This window comes from Zootermopsis nevadensis, unplaced genomic scaffold (genome assembly GCF_977971745.1).
Source record: "Zootermopsis nevadensis isolate Lab colony 2312 unplaced genomic scaffold, Znev_1.0 Znev_ptg000030l, whole genome shotgun sequence".
In the NCBI taxonomy this organism is placed as follows: domain Eukaryota; kingdom Metazoa; phylum Arthropoda; class Insecta; order Blattodea; family Termopsidae; genus Zootermopsis; species Zootermopsis nevadensis.
In genome coordinates, this window is record NW_028259162.1 from 10358107 (window position 1) to 10378765 (window position 20659).

Below are 20659 nucleotides of genomic sequence, written 5' to 3' on the forward strand. Positions count from 1 at the left end.
TGACTAATGGTTCACGTGTGTGTGTCCTGTGTTTACAGCAGGTAAGCGCAAGTTTGACGGGGGTCACCAGAACCAGGGGGAATCTAAACGTCGCTACCAGAGCAGCTGGGGGAATCAGCCCCTCGCCCAACAGCCGCTGGGCAATGCGTATGGGCTGGCAGGCATGAATGGCGGCGGCTACAATTCGGGCGGGGACCAGCAGTGGTACCAGGATACATACCAGTCCTGGAGCTAAATGCCAGTGGGTGGTTTGCTAGGCTTGTTGGAACACTTGGGCCCGGGCCCATTGTGAGGAGCCGTGTGGACTTAACTAACCAGATGCTGAGTTAGAAGTGGATGGGAGGGGTAAAAATGACCATTCATCCAATGAGCCCTTTCACTTTTAAAGGCTGATAAGTCATCTGAATAAAGTGATAATGTTGTACAGAGACAGTTTCGTTTGTTTAATGTGGTGTCCGGGTTTTCGAATGGGCCCAGGAAAGTGAGAGAGATTTATTCCTTCTGACTTTCTTGGTCTTGTTTGGTGACATTGAGTGAAAGAAAAGAAGATAGTGATTGTTGCTCAGAAATCATTACAAAAACCCACTTGTACATTACAGCTAAACATGGTCTCCCTTTTGTTTTTGATTAATCGATTTGTTCCCTTTCTTTGTTGATTGATTGCTTGTGACCTATTGACTGTTTTTGCACAAGCATTGTTGTCCTTAGAAGTCTTTCTAGCACAACCTTCAAAATTCCATAACCAAACTCCTTGCAATTTGGTTACAGAAAGAAGCAAATCTGTTATGCAATCAGGCATTTGGTCTAAAGATTATCCAACTGGTTCCATGGGTTATATGTATTTGTCTGCATGGCTATTTCTTTTGTTATAGGATCAGTATATTCCTTGGTTAAGTTTTTTATCAGTTCCCCCATCAAACCCCCCTAGTTCTGGAGACATTACATCTTACGGGGGAAGTTCTAAATCACCAGCTGCAGTATCTAATTCCCACTATAATGGGTGGGCCCCTTGTTTTTTATTTCACCCCATTTTGACCTTTGAAGCAAGCAAGGCATGGTTACTGGACTCTTGGGATATGTGTTTAAATTTTGGTTCAAGGTAGACTTGGGTTTTTCTAAACATTGAGAAACCTTTCATTTTTAGTTTTGTTTTATGTTTTTTAAACATCTTTAAATTAATGTAGAATGTACTCACCAATAAATTACAGTTTATCTGAAGTGTGCAAAGTAGGCTGAAGTTTTTTCCATACCGTTTACAGTTCTTTTTTTAAATAAGTGCTATATATGACAAATCACTGGATTATTATAAAGAGTGGGTTTTTTTGGCTAGTGAGCAAATAAAGCTCTGGTATTTGTATGTGAAATGATGGATTAGTTTAAACATGTTCTTGGTGGTATAGCAATCATTTTATGCTAAAAGGTAAGATCTAATTAATAATTGGTATTTATTGTGATGGTTGATGTTGGAAGTCATGATTGTAGCATGAAGAAAGTAACTATTTTGGAAACTTGCTACACCCCAAGAACATTATTGTGACCATAGAAGGGTTTGTTCATGCTCATATGGAGTGGTCATGTCCTATGCAACTTGAATCAAGGGTATGTTACTCTTGGTCCAGGTGAATTTTTTTAAATATATATAAATATATATTGTATTCCTGCTGCTATGTGAAACATTGTGATGTGAATATTTTAGCAGTAAATTCTGAGGAGTGTGCTCACTTGCCATTTTTTTTGCAACCGTGAGATTAGCTCCATAACTTCAGCATTTTTTATGTCTTAAACTCTTGTTCCTTTACAAGTTACATTGTCCATTTTTTATTCCACATGTGCTTTGCTTGGTTTTCAATTTAGCTCCATTTTTTTCACATTTGATAACTGCTGTTAATTAACTAGTGTGATGTAGGTTGAAAATATGAATTTAAAACACTGTTGACAGATTATTCTTTTTTCCGGGCCAGACGTTTTGAATGAATATGTCCAGATTTTTGTAAATGACCCGATGTATTGAATTTAACATGTCACAATAAACAGTTGTATGTGAATCAGTATTGCAAGCTAGTGGATTTTCCTTTCATTACCTTTCAACAGCATGTGTTTAAAGAATAGCAAGATTTGGTTATGGAGGAGCAGGTATTTTTTGCATGCACCCCCTACCTTAAGTATTTAAAACAAATTATTTCACATCTTCTCTGATTTGAAATTGGACCAGTTTGCCTCATCAGTATTTCTTTGTCCTTGGGGCTCCATCCACCTCTTCACTTTTGTTTGGTGGTCTCAGTTCAGTCCTACAGAATTCTGGCTTTCTTGGCAGGTATTTCATTATGATTATGCAGTTCATTGAGATATGTGACTTGTGTCGGCCTACTGTTTTTTGTTCAGTAAGACTTATTTTGTACTCTGTAGCAGTTGTACCAAGCAAGGTATGTATCTTGTGATCCAGGTTTCTTGTCAGCTGATAGAATTTCTTTTCAGACCTATGGGCCAATGAGAGACACTGTGTTGTAGCAGGTGCCAACCTGACATTTTGTGTAGTCAAGTTTTGCTTGTGTTTCCTATGTAAATTAACACAATTCAAAACTTATTTTGTATCAGGTGAAGCAATTTCTTGTACCATATATCTGTATGTTTCCACATGGTAAAGACTTTAATTGACTTACAAATCATACAATGCAGCACACAAGTGGGCATATATTTTGTCTTGCCTGTTTGTCACAATTTGAGTTTATGTGAATGTGGTAAGTTGAAATTTTTAATTCTTATGACATTTGATGTAACAGAAACCAGGCTTGAGAGAATCATTCTTTGGGTTCACTTCTTAAAAACAGTCATGGTAGAAATGCAGAGTTAAAATGTCCAACCAGACTGTTACCTAGCCAGAATACAATGGCTATCATTTAGTTTAGTTTGGGCTAGTTGGATATCAAGCATGTGAACAAGGAACTCCATTAATGGCCAATTAGGTACTGCATGAGTGCATCTTTAGCCTGAAACTGATTTGAGTGGAGAATATTGTTTTATTTGTGGACAGTGGGCCCTGTTATAACATTGGGGCTCTGGTACTGACAAGTCTATTGGAAAAGTTTCTTGAAATTGCTGTCCAGGTTGAACATTTTTGGAGAAATGCAAGAAGTTGCTAATCTGTCTCACTAGTGTGAAGCCCGGTGAGGTAAACTGGATAAATATGACCTTCCATTCAGGTTTCTGGATGATATTCATTAGCTTTGACCCATAAATGTAGTCCTGGCTTTCATGAACAAATATTTGACAGGTGACCGACCACTTGAACTTTGGAGTTGATCTGAAATAATTTATTATCTTTGGTTCTGTTTTAATGTCTAAACCACATGTAGAATTTATTTTGAGAAATTTTTCTCATACTTTGGACTGGCTCAGTGGCCCACCCAGCCTTTTATGCAGTAGATATCGATAGATTATTGCAATTGGTTATTGTAGCTCAGTGGTATTCAACCTTTTTTGGTCGTGTACCCCGAGATATACTTTCTCTTCAACTTTGTACCCTCAAAGCTGTTGGTGTATAATTTAAGTGATATATAGTTTATAATTACATCTAAAATAAATTACATTACTGATTATTCAGTGTTTATAATAAAATATATATGTATTTTTAAATTTCACGTACCCCATAAGATGTCTTTGCGTACCCCAGGTTGAATACCACTGGTGTAGCTGATTTTGATTCCTGTTTGATGCTGAGGCTGATGCATGAATACTGTATGTCTTCTCCCTTTGTATTCACAGCATGGTGCGTAAGTAAAGGGACTTTATAACCTTTATCCCTGTAATTCTGTTCATTCCATATGAAGTCCAGTGGAGGATCTTCATTGCCGTCATTGTTCACTGCCATATGAGCTTGACGATGAACATAATACCATCACTGTCAGACAAAAAGACTATTTTGAATTTTTTTACAAACAGTTTTGGTAATGTTCATGTCAGAAAAGGTGGACTCCCAAGACTTGATGTAATGGTTTGATTTGCTAACCTGAGTTTGTGCATGTATAGACTGAATATATATTGACTGTATGGAACATTGGCATAGTCGTACATCTATTCATATAATTCTATTTACCTGCACACAATTGCAGCACAAACCTAATGAACAGTTATCAACTATTTGGTTATTGTAAATATGACTGACATAGTAAATTTAATATTTATCAAACTGATCAGTTGATAACATCAGTAGTATATAAAGTATAATTTTGGTTTATTCTCTATGTGAGGTTGAAACAAGATGTGTATATGCAGTTTGACTGACTGATACGGGACACAAATATCAAGAAGAAAATTGTATGGTAAAATGCAGTGTTGAATGAAACTCAAAAGTTGTGAGCTTTCTCATACCATTACGTGCTGGTTTCATATTAGTATTAAATAAAAGATGTGAAAGTTGCCATCATTAGTAGATTTCTATATAGGGTTAGCAAGGCTTAGAAATCTAATGCAAAACATAGTAATTTACTTAACATCTTTATATGACCAGGAACATTAAATTTCAGTGGTCACAACATTTAAATGTGGTGACTCTAATGCACCATATGCCATCAGTAATCTTTCCATACACTGTTTAGCAACTTGGGCGTTTCATTTTTTATGGTTTCAGTAATCTTGATCACATTGATTTACGTTGCTAAAGGTGGTTGAGACACTTGGGTCTGGTTGTCAAGGAAGCCATGCAGTTCATGTGCCTTTACCAGCCCACTGACCTGGGAACTGACTAAAAGAACTCTGGCACACTGCATGAAAATTTGGGCACTCAAGAGAAGCACATCCTTGCTCTCTACACTGTTTCTTCACTTGCACCTGGCTCTTTTTCTTTTTTGTCTCAACAATATGACTATGCAAGACACAAATTGACAACTAGCTAGATGGTTCTTTGGTGTAATGTGTATGAAATGTCCTTACCATGGAATATTTGGTTTTGTAAACAAAAAACACTACACTTGCCAAGTGTTGGTAAAGTCATTTTTTTGCTTTGTGCTTTGGGTGGCAGCATGTGATGTACCACAATTGACAAAGGCCAAACTTTAATTTGATACCCATAAATGAATATACCTTTTACCAATTTTAAGTGATACAAATACTGTTACAGGCATTGTAAATTGTAAAGCTATTTTGTGCTGATTCTCTACATTGTTTCTTTTATGGAAACAACATTCACCCAGGTGTACAATGTTTCACAGGCATGAATGGTTAGGACTAGATGTTCAAAGTAATAGTTTATTTATTTTGAGATGTAATGTTGGCAGGTGTGTTATAGGGACTGATAGGCCCTTGACTATGATCTGAGGATGGTAATTAACCAAGTGGTTGCTGTCAAGTTCAGGTAGCTGTTGGAGTGACTGGAAGCAGGGGCTGCTTGAGGGTGGTGTCCGAAGAACTATCACATGTTGTGTATAGTCTTTTATTATTGGCCTGTTTGAAATATGATGATACAGGTTGACTGGACATGTTGAGACTTAAAATATTTAGAAGTTTAAGTTCAGATTCTGTAGCTGAGTGACAAAACTGTATGGAATTCATGTGTCCCTGTCCTACAAAATTGTAGGAGTTTATGAAGTCTTCATATGATGAAGTTATGCGTGGCATAAACAGATAAAACACTAATTTTGTGTGCCTTAGGGAGCTTTTGTTTCAGATTATTTTTTACATTCTGTAAATAAACTGATTGCGCGTCAAGCTGTGCTGTCTCACATCTACGAGCCTGTTGGGAATGTATTTATTTGTTGCTGGCTGATCAGGTTATTTATGTTCACTGTATTGTTGATAGTAGACTCTTTGGAGGTCTGAAGCCTGTCTTCAGAGATATGTGCCTTAAATATGAGTGTAACTGCAATTAAATTTGTGGTCTGGCATTCACAGTTTATGGTCAGTAATTGTGGATGTGACAGTTGCAACAGAAACTCCGATTGATATTTAGTTTTGGTATGATTCATGTCACAGTCGAATAATTTGTTTAATTTCATGTTAAAATCACCTTCAGTTCAGTTTCCATATTAAAGTTTTTTTATGTGATCATTATTGGAATGGTAAGAATTGAAAACTGTACTGTCAGCATTGTGTTACTTTGACATAGTTGAAAATGTGGTTTATGTAACGTGTATTTGTATGTCATTTTCACTGTTATTCTTAGGAATATTATCCTTGTGTATTACAGTATGTTACCTGTAGCAAATATTTGGGAATGGGTTTGTTTGGTATCTGTTCAACAGTGATCTTGGCATGCCTATTGACTACACTGCCGTCTGGGTGCCTCATTTTTTTGTTTGTCATCAGTCTTTCGACAGGTTTGATGTGGTCCTACATTTTCGCCTATCTTGCACCAATGAAAGCAGGCTGCAAAACAGATTCATAGTCACATGGCAGTTTTGTGTCTTTTGGCATGAACTTTCTAATCGAAGTGTTCCTTTTATGATAAATATTTTAATTTCAAGCGTAAAAAACAAAATTTCAGTAATTCAGATGGGATGTTATGGCACTTCAGATTTGCATTTGTCATTGTTGATATATTTCATGTTGACAGATGCAAACCATTGCAGTAATATCGCGCTACTGTACTTTGTTTTGTTCTTATCATTTGTGAGGGGTGGGGATACGCCGTTGGTATGTGTTGCGGGTTGCAGCTCCACCCCCTGTTTCCCACCCCATCCCGCCATGCCAGACGTCACAATGGGCTCGCCCATGCTGAGCCTGCTCTGACCCGGCCGCTCCCATTCCGACTAGAATAGTCGGTTAAGTCGGACGTTCTTATGAGTGCAGTGTGTCCATCTAGCGATGTCGGGCAGGTAATAATCAGGACGGGGCGGGGCGCCAAGACGTTATGGACGCGTTGCTAATTCGTCGCGTGTCCTGACGTCAACACGCATGGATTTATTTGGCGTGTGTGTGTGTATAGTTCAAGTGCGTGGATACTTCTTTTTATTCTTCACGTGTGCCAGGTTGCTGCTAGGGAATAGGAAACATGGCTGCCATCATAATATCGTTTCCTCGAAGGTGAGTCTCCAGCTATCTTTGTAGCAGTGCAACACTGTCTCTTCATTCATCTATTCTACCAGCCGGTACGGATGGATACATGGGCGCTGTCTGCATACATTATGTACCACTTTTCTTTCATTTTGTATTGTCTACAGAAAAAAAAAAATTTCGTACCCGGCAAAAAAATAATTCCTGCCATATCCCGAAGAGTGGGAAAAGTAACGTGAAATTGCCAAATTTCAATCAAGACAACTTTATTGCTTGTGGTTCTGTGTAAATTGCATCAAGGGGCGTGGCTTGCATTAAACTAGGCAGTTTTATACAATGGCCTTGTTTTAGATACCAGTTTTTCCTCCCACTGAAGCTACAAAACACGCTTGTTAAAAATTGTGTCCCGGAAAAGACAGTACTAGTCACTTGACACATATCTTTGGATACTGCTGTTTAACCGATAAACACTGACGAAGACCACCAGTACAGATTTGTAAAAGCTGTTTCTCGTCATTGGGTCACGAAAATAATAAACTTGCGCCAAATCTGTTTGTGTATCCAACCGTGCAGTCAAACTCTTCTCATATTTCCAGTCTAGTCTGAGCAGGTTTAAGCATCATGCCATATTTGACCAAGCTTATAAACAAATCATGTGATGCGCACCACTGTAATGGCTTCCTGTAAGATCGTAGCTGGCAGATGGAATTACTGTCAGAAGAGTTTATAGGCTAAATATAAAATTTCCGTGAGAACCTTATTATTGGACTACTACTGTGTTCTGAATTGAATATAATCTTCATTATTGACTTATTCTAGAGTTTTAGTGTAAAATGTGCATGTGGTTAACTTAAGAATATATGGACTCTTTAGAGAGGTATAACACACAGCCGTAAAAATTGTTAATTAGCGTATGATGCAAGAGTAGGCCTATGTATTGTTTGACTTTTTAATGTTGCAAGGTTTTGTGGGTGTGAGTGAAATATGTTATTTTGTCGTGTAATTAGATAAAGACAACAGGATGCTTATCTGTGAATATAAACTTGCTAATTTGTATTTATTTTAAATGTAGGCGTAATCTTAGAGCTAGCAGGCGATTTATTAAATAGTCGTGTACAACTTTTAAGAATAATTTTTCAAAAATTGCGATAGTATATAATCCTTTCTATTCATAAACATAACCCATATATCTTAAGAATAGTCTAATGTTGTAGAATCACATTGTTTATGAAGATACTGACCGACGTTTCAGATGTGCTTGCTGCTCCATCAACAAGGCACCTCTGAAACGTCGATCAGTGTCTAGCCGATTACACGGCCCAACATCTCAGAAGACAGCCATCTTAATAAACGTAACTGTGATTATCATAATAATAATAATAACAACAACAACAACGATAAATCCTAATAATTTTAGGCCAAATAACATTCTGTAATATGTTTGAAATTGCAAGCAGTTATAAAAAAATGCTCCCCAGTGAGATTTGATCTTATGACTATCTGCACGCGTGCCCAGAGCGCTAATTCATGAGCTACATTGTACAACTGTAGTGAATGCATCTAGATATAACTGAAACTTGGAATTTGGTTCTGTTGGATTTTATCATCACACTTGGCTGGGTGATATTCTGAACACGTGGTAATTAAACAACCTGTTAACTTACGAATGTTATCAGAGGAATCTGTGCAAGACTTAGATCTCTTATTGTACTTCATCCAAACGTCACACACTCACTTATACAAGATGCAAACAACGCATTTCGAGTCTTTGTTCGTATGTTTCAATTCATGCCTCTGCTTTCGAAATCATATATTTACAACTCACATAGGCACACACGCTCATGTTTGATTTAGTTGCAGACACACGATGCCATATCAGGTAGTGACACTTGATTTTGGTGTCACGTATGCCATGGAACTTAAATATTCTTTTAAATAAAGATGATGGAATTTGTAGAGAGAAACGAAACATTTTATGCCCAGTGCACATAAGTCTTTCGGCTTTCGAAATAACTGAAAGCGATGTTTATTTTGTATTATCTTTTATTATTATTAATATTTATTATTGACTGCAAATGGGTTTTTACCCGGTGGCAGTGGTTCTAAAATAAGACACAGAAAAAACATAAGACACAACAAAAACAACAAGACACAACAGAACAATGAGATACAACAATACAATAAGACACAACAAAGCAACACATCACACTCAAAATAAAACAACTCATAAGATTACAAAACCATCTAACCTAAAGTACTTAACTTAAAAATTAGTACCAACTAGACATAAGACAATAACAGTAATGAATTACATACGTCATGAACTGATGCACTCACACAACAAAACATTGAGACACAACAATACAACACACCACACTCAAAATAAAACAACTGACACACAATACAAAAACACACATCCACTAATTAATCACAATACTTAGAGTAGAATATAAAGTCCGCCGTCAGTACATGAAAATTTTATCCCGAAGAACTACAGCCCTTCATCACTTGGAGACTAAGACACTTCACTTCCCTTATCACCATCTAATCCACACTTAATAACCCCTTGCTTATAACTACTTTTCTGACCCTCTTTCTAAAGGTGCCTAATTTCGACTTCATGCAATAAAATATTGTGATTACTTAACATTCGAGAATTATATATATTCTGGAGGCAGCAGCGTAGCGAGTTACGAAATGCGCAGGACGTTAATTTCTTACAAATTCGAAACTGAGTCCTGGTGATAAGAATATGAAATAATTTAGTACCCGTAACGAAACTGTGAACCTGTGAGTTTTGAAGTTCTTCCGGCGGCGAGGATGATGTAGTTGATGACCTGCTGGGTTTTGATAGATTAAGTTTCGAATAAACCTACTGTCTCCGTATTCAGCCCTGAAATTGGCAACAGTATGTTCCTCCGAAACTTTAGTATCTGCCAACGAGTCTACACGGCGCAAAAATTCAGGTCATTATCATAATAATCAACTACGTCACATACCGTCGAGTCTACACGGCGTTAAAACCCAGAAGAACATCTACTGCATCAGACTGTGTACCTGACTCTGTGTCCACGTAAAGGAAATTTGTGTTATTGCGATATAAAATTAATCATCTGTGTTGAAGTGTGTTAAAATGTAAGATGCTGTGTCTGATAGTTAGTTGTGTTTTATATTGTATGTTGTTGCATTACTCCCAGCACCCATTACGAAGCGAATACCAATATACGCAGAGGTTGAGTGTTGCTTACTGATTATGACAGTATTATCCAGAGGGAGGAGTTTCGTTAATGAGTTTAAATAGAGCTTACAATTTACTCCCAGCAGTTTGTTGGCATATAAACAGCTTCAAGTAAACCGAATTCAGATATGAACAACAAGACATTTGTGTGTTTGCAGTGGTACATTTGAATGCTGAAAACAGAAGATCTTTTTCTTGGTATGCATTTTTGCTTAGTACGGTAGGGTCCCGATTAGCCGACCTAAAAGAGACAGAGGGATGGCCGGATAACCAAAAACGTCGGAATAATACAAAAGACTAATGAAAAATGCGAAGGTAAATAGTAACTCAGTTTATAACGTTTTGCGTAATTTTGTCTTTATCTAGTCTTTGTAGGCTTCAAGTTTTTGTTCTTTGGAAACAACCACTTTTTATATTTTTACTTGACATGTTAATAAAAAGGACCTCAATGTATGAGAAATTATTATTCTGTCAACAACGTAAAGCGAGACTGCACACATCGTCATTAAATTTAATTATGTCAGTTAGTAACAACCGAACGCCGTGGCCGAGTGTCCACCAATCCTGCTTCGTATTCAGGTAGTCCCGAGACAAAATTTCGGCCCAGAAACGGGCTGTCCTAAATGAGGCTTTTTGTGGTTTTACTTATTTCCTCCAGAAAATGCCGTGATAGTATCCAGTATTCTTTCCATATCCTTTGTAATTAAACATGCATTAATCATTATATTAATCGACGTTACATGATCTAGCTACTGATATTGTCGTTAAACAAACTATAAATAATAAATGAAACAAGTTTGTAGTTTTATTCTGTGTTAATCTAGACGGTTTATGTGAGAGATGGGAAGAATTTTGTTGAGATTCTGTTTTTGCGGTCAGAATGTTAAAACAACTTTCCAAGTAGACATAATTTTACATCAGGGAACTGTATTACCCGCATTTCTGTGCCTTATTTGAAGCACATTTCGCTTTTGGATTAGACTTGCGGAATTTCTTTTGTCCTTTGTTCTGCGCAATGCAGTCGTGCCTTAGCAAGGTGATCAATTTTGTTTGCACTTGTACGCTTTCATCCAAGGCTTGGGTTGGCAGTCAGAAGATGAAGAGAGACCTCACATCTATAGTATTTCGTGCATTTCACGATTGGGGTTCAACAACCCTAATGTTGAATTTATTTTTCATTATTACCAATAGTAAGTTACTGAACATTGTATATCCTACACAAATTTCAGAGTCATGAAAATGTAACAGCACTTAACCAGGACAGATTTTAGAAATAAATATAATGCTACAAATTTATGAAATAAATTTTATACAGTATCCGACACTGAATATAAAATTAACTTTTGTAGGAGTTTTTGACAGGCAGCTTAAAAATAGTGAGAAAGTACCTAAACAGTTTGTTTCAGTTAATGGTAATTCTGGTTTTAGTAGGTTTCCAGATTGTTATTAAAATTTTACTTCACCGGAGCTACAATTTAGTCATATCCAGGCAGTAAGAATGGACGTAGTTCTGTGCAAAATTTCCTGGGGAGTTCTTAGCCCGAAGTTCAACCACCATGTTGAAGGACCACCTTTGTCGGAGGTCCAGTAATGCTTATTCCGCATATTTTCAGCTATTAAAATAGATCTTAGATAGATAAATGGAATGGAGTGGATTCATCTGGCTAAGGATAGCGACCAGTGGCGGCCTGTTATGAACACGGTAATGAACTTTGGGGTTCAACAAAATGTTGGGAATTTCTTTAGTGACTGTTAGCTTCTTAGGAAGGACTCGGCTCCATGGAGTAAGTACGAAAGCTAAAATAATAAAGTAATTATTAAATTAGCGATATGTCTTATAGTAGCTGCATAATTTCTATAAGTAATCGAACAAAATTATTTTAAAATATAAAATAAAACATAATAAATAGACTCCCTGCAATTTATTTGAGGTAAGCCATCCGTCTTACAGACGTTGTGTAGCAGATGGAAGATTTCACAGTCTACTGATTTTCAAGTAGGGTTTTAAAAAAGAAGCCAGCAAGCGAGGGTATGAGCCACAGGGCTTCCGTTTCTTAAACCTACTCCGGTATTCAAGTGATACAGTCTTGAAGAAGGATGCCTGTGATAAGAACACAACTGAAAGACGTTTTTCTTTTTGAGGCATGTAGATGCACTAAATTCCACTTATGAAGTATGTCCCTAGCTACAGCAACTATCGAAGAGATTAACGCAAAACCACCCGACCTTGTTCTCAGAATTGACACGTTTATTCCGTGGTTTACGTTACTTCCATTTTCAAAATTTGTAAATGTAATCGGGTCTGTCCAAATTAAAATAAAGACCGCAAAGTCCGTTATATAGACATTTCTATACGCTTATCCGTTTGTGTGTTGAAAAGACGAACGCATTGTACGTGGTACATTTTATCTGTAGACTATGCATACAGACATTTGAAACACACTATATCACTTGTTATGCTACTGTACATAAATGAGCGAAATGAATAAAATTGTTGGAGTCTTTTTTCGTGGCTGAAAATATGTAATTTTGTAATATATAAAAATCAAAGGTCAAGCGCTCAAATTACTATAATCTGATTTATACCCCGGGCACATATACAGTTTGTAAACTGTTGTAATTCGAAATATGAAGTGATTTTTTTCAGTCTCAAACCATACTAATGCTTCCTTCTGATTTTGTGCGTGTTATTTATGATCATCGTTATCTGAGTTAAATAGTTCAATAAACCAAGAATCATAAAATGTCGTTTTCGGTGTATAAAACTAGGTCGTTTAACATTTTAATCTGCATGAAGAAGTAATGAATGATTCAGGTGAAAAGATTTAAAGGAACTTATAATTAATAAAGTGTTTATTGAATATAAGTAGCTGGTATTTCAATGGTCGTCGTATTGGGGGGGGGGGGGGAATGATTTTTCTATATTTTTTAAAAATGTGACCATGAATGTTAACCTTTTCATGGATTTTATGAATTTTTTCGGCTGGGGATGTTTTTTGAAAAATCAAGTTTTCATGTATTTATAATTTTTGTTTTGTACATAGTAGGGGTAAAATTACCCTGTTTTACGTCTTTAGTATTTGAGGGGATGCGGTTTGATTCTTTACAACTCTTCTGAATATGGATCTGAGTTATTTCGCGGCCCGCAGGCCTCGGAAGACCATTCTTGGCCTGAGGAAGAAAAGTGTCTACATTGCCACACGATGACAGACACATGTAAAATTAAAACCTGCTACGGATCTTATTAACATCGTCGCTTGATGCACTTTCTGTCAATCGTAACACAGCGTGTTTGTGGCAATCGGCATCGTTCCTTGTTTATCTGCAGGAGCCTCCGTGGAATAATTTAAGAGAAAGGTTATGAAGAGGATTTGTGTATATTGGCCTGCTGGTGTGGATATAGATCCTTGAATTTGAACACGATTCCTTTTAGCACACAAGGCGAATAGCTGCTTTTGTGGTATAACACGAGATGTCCACCGTAACCATTTGTGACCGCAGGGGGTTGTAGACGATGAAGTAGTAAGGGATGGCTTTGGATTTAGCCTTGACAACAATGGATATTTTCTTGGCATATGTTCGCCCCCTTCATTGTGTTAACAGCTGTTTTGTGATTGGGTTGTGGTGACGATGGAAGTGGGGGATGGAGCCCTGATATGGGGCGGGTTCAGATCAATAGACGCATGCAGTGGGTTGGGCTGGGATCGTCCAGCGTCGGTCGCAATTCCTCACAAGACAAGTTGCTCTCTTTTTATTGTTGAACAGAGGCGCTGTCAGTTGTTTTGGGTCCATTCCGTCTGATTGTCGTGCGTTTGGTTTCGCCTCTGTCAGTAATGAGAGGTATCCGCTTTGAAGTTAGAAATCCTCGTACGTGTTCCTCCTGATTATGCAGCTGTCATTGGTCCCATTTGCCTCAAATACACATCTGTTGTTGAAAGAATATCTGCGTAGTGATAAACGAAATTATCTCTTAAAAGCAGAGTGGTTACTATATATACCAACTGCTTTAAAAAACATTATTCTTAAAGGTACTTAAAGATTTTTTGGGGGCTGGCAACGCACAATTCTCAAAACAGGACTGATAATTTGTTCTCATTTTCTGGAGATAAAAGGTGGCTTGTAGTATAATTGCACCCATTTATCTTCCATTCATTTTTCTCACTGACTACGTTTAGTTACAGTTTATTCATGTCGTTGGAGTGCTAACTCTAGCAACTGTGCCTGTACGGGTTTCGGTTATAGGCTGTAATGCCATTGGCAGAACGGGAGTCGGAATATTAATAAAACAGGCTACAACTTTGACGCTCGTCGCCATTGTCACAGCGTGCAAATAAATGAAGAAACAGAGCCTCGGGTTTTAATTTCGAGACATGTTTTGAAAGATAAGTAACATTTTTTTTCTTTGTAGACCTCTACCTAAATGAATTATTCTATTGCCATAAATGGTACATCCTTCTCTGTGATTCTGTGTAATTTAATATTGTAAAGAAATTATAAACTCAAGGAAGACATGATCGGCATTAATGTCCTGATTATCTTAGCTTCATAAGAAGGGGTTATTTCATTGTAATTTGTTATTAACTGTGTAAGTAAATACCGAATTTCGAGCCATTGTACCTTGTAAGTTACTTTCACTGCATGAAAAAAATTGACACATGAAGATGGATATTTTATGGGTTGTTGCGCAGGGCGAACGCCCTGATGATGGAGGCAAAAAGATTCTCTGAAACCTTGGTAAATTTCTTTCAGCCTACACAGCGCATCAACCCAGAAGACAGCTGTCTTCATAATCGCCTCCGTGAGAACCTCAGGTATCACAAATTCAACACAGTTTAGTAAAAGTAGGCAGAGGCTGAGTGGTCAGTAATTTGTAAGGCATGTCGATTTGTTTCATTAAATTTGTTTTGTTGGATTCGTAATGAGAAATGAAAATGGCGTTTATAAGACACTGTACGTTTATGATAATTCAACGAATGTATGTTGACATGCATACATTATGTATTTCATAATGAATGTTCGGTGCCTTCGAATTCTTTGTTGTTCATGTCTCTTGTGCTGTTGTTCTTTCAAGCGCATAGCATGTAAATACAGCGCTAACGCAAAGTGTGGTGTACATTAATAGACGAAAAGACAGTTCTAGGTTTGATTTTATACAGCCATTGTAAAAACACTGTAATGGAGTACAGTCACCAAGTATCAAATGAAGGTTGATGTTTTCGTGTAAGTCTGTATAACAGTTGATACAGGGATTGCATATCTCAAACAATTCGAAGGCATTGAACATCCGCTCTGTATATAATACCCAAGGAGCCCTTGGCAACGTTGAGCTGACTTCGAAACTACATGGAATTTGAGCGTGGTCTTTTGTAGGGACTTGTTTGATGTGTGTGTGTGATGGAACTAAGACTTCTAGAAGAGCATTTGGCTGCGAGCGAGGAATGTGATACGTAGTTACTACACATATTTAAACACACACGCACACTAACACACACTTACATTACACTAACTCTCACGGGTTATGCATTTTTCAGTTCAGAAATTATGATTTTTTTAAGAGGCCTGCTACACGCCCATTAGATTTTGTTTTACTCAGTTTTAACTGTAGATTCCGGGACTGCGCAGTTAAAACTGTGCGTCTCTGGAGGGAAATCTAATAATGGTTGGTGTAAAAATTGGACTGATTTCGGCCTCAGGAAATATCAGGAACATCTAAAAAACTAGCCTGCGCATTTAATTGCTCAGTCCAAACTAAAGCGTTTGTGTGGAAACCTTGTAAAGTTCCCTATTCTCATCATCTGCCTGCCAAGCAATAGCGTGCGAGTTGTGTCTTGCATTTTTACACAGAACATATCCGACTTTTGAAATTATTTTAAATAATTCGTTGTTGATTTCGTACATTTATAACACGCTGCGGAATGTTTATCGAAAATAAAGTGTACAGACTATAGCGACAGAACAAAATATCACTTTATGAAAAAATTAAGAAATTACAAGGGGTAGGTCGTGAAATAAACAATGGTTCTGTTAGCACTGACGTAATATGCCACGGTTGTGATATACAATACACGAGATTTTTCAGGCCAAGAAACACCGCGAACTTCAAGAGAAAATATTGTAGAGGAATAAGATGAAGCAAAAGAACAAACAAACATTTACGTTAGTTGTAAGCTGTATTATGTTTAGAATTATATAGTCAGGGCATTACAACAAACAAAACAAAATACTTGGTGCCACGATTGCTAATAGAGTTGGTTCATTAGTTGTAAGGACTGTGTATGTGGTTAAATGTTTGCTGTTTATGCCAGATCGCAAAAAGAGCTGTACGACTTCACTGAACCGGAGGGTTGCGGGTGAGGAGTTTCACACCGCAAGTCTTTTATACAGGACAGTACACCACAGAAAGGCTGTTGCCTTCAGTGGGATTCGAAAGCACGATCAAGACGTACTTCTAGATCGCACATAGAAAAAATTTAAAATAATTTTATTACGAGTTTCGACGAAACACACGGCTTTTTTTCTTATTAAATTACCCTGCGTTTCAATGCTTTTGGTCCAACTCAGGTTTTTCCGATTCTCTTCAAATGAAAAGATATGTCTGGACCATAATCCACTCTTGCATTTCTCATGAATGACGCTCATTACAGTTTCATCAATGTCGATTTTAGGTTGTCTCGGATACGCTGATCTATTTCCCATGTAGGTAGAAGCGTGAGGACGGGTCACCGAGGATAGGTATTGGAATAACAGACCAAATAAGAGAAAGATTAACAAGGAGCCGTTGAATAGAGAATTTTGAGGCCGGTACGGACATTAAGTTGCGTGTGTGCATGTTTTGTTCGTAAGATTTGAGGTTTTCACAGCGGTGGGTATGAAGATTTCCGTCTTCTGGGTTGTTGTGCTGTGTAGTCTGGTTGATGTTTACCAAAGTTTCAGAGAGCATACTGCCTCCGTCATCAGATTATGAAGATTTCTGTCTTCTGGGTTGTTGCGCTGTGTAGTCTGGTCGATGTTTACCAACGTTTCTGAGGCCATACTGCCTCCGTCATCAGGACGATGAGTATGAAGATTTCTGTCTTCTGGGTTGTTGCGCTGTGTAGTCTGGTCGATGTTTACCAACGTTTCTGAGGCCATACTGCCTCCGTCATCAGGACAATGAGTATGAAGATTTCTGTCTTCTGGGTTGTTGCGCTGTGTAGACTGGTCGATGTTAACCAACGTTTCAGAGGTCATACTACCTCCATCATCAGGACGATGAGTATGAAGATTTCTGTCTTCTGGGTTGTTGCGCTGTGTAGACTGGTCTATGTTAACCAACGTTTCAGAGGTCATACTACCTCCATCATCAGGACGATGAGTATGAAGATTTCTGTCTTCTGGGTTGTTGCGCTGTGTAGACTGGTCGATGTTAACCAACGTTTCAGAGGTCATACTACCTCCATCATCAGGACGATGAGTATGAAGATTTCTGTCTTCTGGGTTGTTGCGCTGTGTAGTCTGGTCGATGTTTACCAACGTTTCTGAGGCCATACTGCCTCCGTCATCAGGACAATGAGTATGAAGATTTCTGTCTTCTGGGTTGTTGCGCTGTGTAGACTGGTCGATGTTAACCAACGTTTCAGAGGTCATACTACCTCCATCATCAGGACGATGAGTATGAAGATTTCTGTCTTCTGGGTTGTTGCGCTGTGTAGACTGGTCTATGTTAACCAACGTTTCAGAGGTCATACTACCTCCATCATCAGGACGATGAGTATGAAGATTTCTGTCTTCTGGGTTGTTGCGCTGTGTAGACTGGTCTATGTTAACCAACGTTTCAGAGGTCATACTACCTCCATCATCAGGACGATGAGTATGAAGATTTCTGTCTTCTGGGTTGTTGCGCTGTGTAGACTGGTCGATGTTTACGAACGTTTCAGAGGTCATACTGCCTCCGTCATCAGGGCGATATCGTTGGTAAACATCGACCAGACTACACAGCGTAACAACCCAGAAGACAGAAATCTTCATGTTTTTATTTCTTTGGTGGCGTTCAGATGTGCGGTTATTTCGTCTGATATTTAAAGTCTCCCAGGTGCTATGAGTAACAACGCATTTTACGATCGCTTAATGACATGAGGGGGATTATCACTTGTGTTGGCGCCCTGATAAGCCGCTGTGCTCTTAAGACGCCCTTCTGTCTCCTTGTGTGGCATAGGCATTATGCCGTTGAGGAACGGAATATTGATTCACGGTGCAGGTCGCTTTTAGCATCTATTTTAAGCGCGTTTCTTGCACGTGAGAAATACCCCTCGCTTCGTAGCATTAAGTATTTCATACTCAGCATTGTTTCTCTTTTCAATTTGCAATAAAGCCATACATTTTTATCTCTGTTTCATTACTTGACAACCGTTTAAAGATGAAACGATCATGTGTCGGCAAACAATAGAAAGGATGTTAGATTGTACATCATTTTGCGCTTTTTGTATTTATCTCTTTAATCAACGGAGATAAGCATATTTATAGAATTATCGTAACAAATAAACAGAAATAATTGTTTTAGCACATTTTCTTTTAAAATACATTTGGACGAAGAACGCATTATTTCACTAATTCTAATGAATGACGAAAGTGTCAGTAATAACCATATTTAAGGTACGACAATATGAATTTTTTCTTATGTTTGAATTTTTCTTCGTGTTTTCTTTATGCCGTTATTAAGCAGAAGATCTAAATATTCTTAAGTACCAAAAGGCGAAGCTCTAAATATTTTGTAATATCCCCATCACAATGTTTAAACTCAATTCTGCTGCTGCAGATTTTTTAGTTTGGACCGCTGATATATCCTGTTGTCAGTAGTAACCAGTATCTTTGATAAAAAGTGGATAGATTCCATGCCATTGCTTTTTAATCATTATCGCTTATCGAACTTTTGCTATGCCCCTAACTAGAAATAGATTTATTTGCCGTCAACATTGATATATACACACACGTTAAATTTGTTAACGAAGTTTGATACCAACACCGATCGATTTCAGTGTCAAATTGCACGGTTTAATACGTCGGCTGAATGCTCTAATTGGAATAATTAATCTGAAATCGACTGTATATTCACAAAATCGCTTTATAACAACGTTATATTTACTTAATGTCTCGTTCTGGCTTTTCAAAAACATGTTTGGTCATTTGCTGAGAGAGAGAACGAATTTTCAGCAACCACGATATAACTACGCTCATAAGCATTTTTATAGGACCATTTTACTTTTCTGAAGTGGAAGAGACTAGTTCTGTTTGATCAGATAATCGCAGAGAAACCGTATTAACGAAGGTTCTGATTGAGTTGTGCATTTTAGACTTTGATGTCGTCTTTCAACATAAAATACATCAGTTTTACGCTGAGTTAAATTTATAAACATTCTAAAGTGGATAGAATGATTCGGCTTTGAATATGAAGACGATACGTTCTTCTGAAACGTCGGTAACCACCTACAAGACTACAAAGTGTCACAGTCCAGAATACCACAATACAGTATGTCTGGTTACATAAGTTTTTCTACATTCTGTTGCTGGATCATAATCTGAGCAAACCCATTCCTGCCTACACCGCAAAAAATACTTGTATGATGACATCTGTTACAGGCCTTGAAGCTCCCATTATCATGCTGACATAATTAATACTTTCCGTTTAGTTACGGTATTTGCATTAAAGTAATGTGTCTGTTGTGTTTTACGGGAATCCTGTTAATTGATTTCTCATAGCATTTTAGTCGCTTATCAATATATTCATTACCAATATATCCCGCAACCCTCGGTTTAAATTATTGTTTTATTTTGAAGTAACTATTTTTGAGCACTTGTTTTTCATGAACCCGCCACAATGCAGGAATTTGTATAGTCATTATCCGTATCTATAATTGACTTGAATGAGCAGACAAGACATTAGAACATTAATGTAACATGCTTTTATCATGAAAACTTGAATGTGTTATCCAGACAAACAACAAATAACATAATATGAAATGGAATTGTAAATATCGGATTGCTCGTATTATGTAATCATTTGAAATTGAGTTATGAGTTTTATAATCGACTCAGTTACTCTTTATTCTTGTTTTTATATCAAACAACTAAAACAGAAACTTATAAACAAAGCCAACCTGCTTTTTTGTAGTGGAATTTCTTTCACGCCTGCTCTAATATTTATTTCACAGTAATTCGTTATGTTATAATTTCTTAATAGTTATTGCTCCACAATTAATGTGGACCCAGTTGTTATATTACTATCATTTAGTCGCCAGGATTTTGTTTGTAAGAACGGGCGTATCACACGAATATTTCAAAGTTGGTATTAAAATAAGGAAGGTTTTATGAGACTCTTAAGATTATTTTTAAATTATAGTCGTTTTAAAATATTTATTGAATAAACTTGAATTTGGATCTGAGATTTTCACGGCGGTG

At 37.4% G+C, this 20659-nt stretch overlaps 2 protein-coding genes across 25 annotated transcripts in view; both read left to right on the forward strand.

The window, feature by feature from the left end:
• The window catches only part of Syp (synaptotagmin binding cytoplasmic RNA interacting protein), a 31242-nt gene extending 29191 nt beyond the window's left edge, over positions 1-2051 (forward strand). For 10 of the 18 annotated variants that reach the window (XM_087358962.1, XM_087358955.1, XM_087358958.1 and 7 more), the window contains one exon: positions 39-2051. In XM_087358962.1, the coding sequence (XP_087215088.1) occupies positions 39-235 (197 nt within the window). In that variant the 3' untranslated portion in view covers positions 236-2051. The remainder of the gene's footprint in view (positions 1-38) is intronic. The other 8 variants (XM_087358957.1, XM_087358959.1, XM_087358961.1 and 5 more) reach the window with 5 other exon arrangements.
• A 137-nt stretch (positions 2052-2188) lies between these two features.
• Positions 2189-20659, forward strand: part of LOC110827201 (cubilin) — a 94268-nt gene continuing 75797 nt past the window's right edge. For all 7 annotated transcript variants that reach the window (XM_022058637.2, XM_022058638.2, XM_022058640.2 and 4 more), the window contains exon 1: positions 2189-7017. The gene's annotated coding sequence lies outside the window, so the exon portion shown is untranslated. The remainder of the gene's footprint in view (positions 7018-20659) is intronic.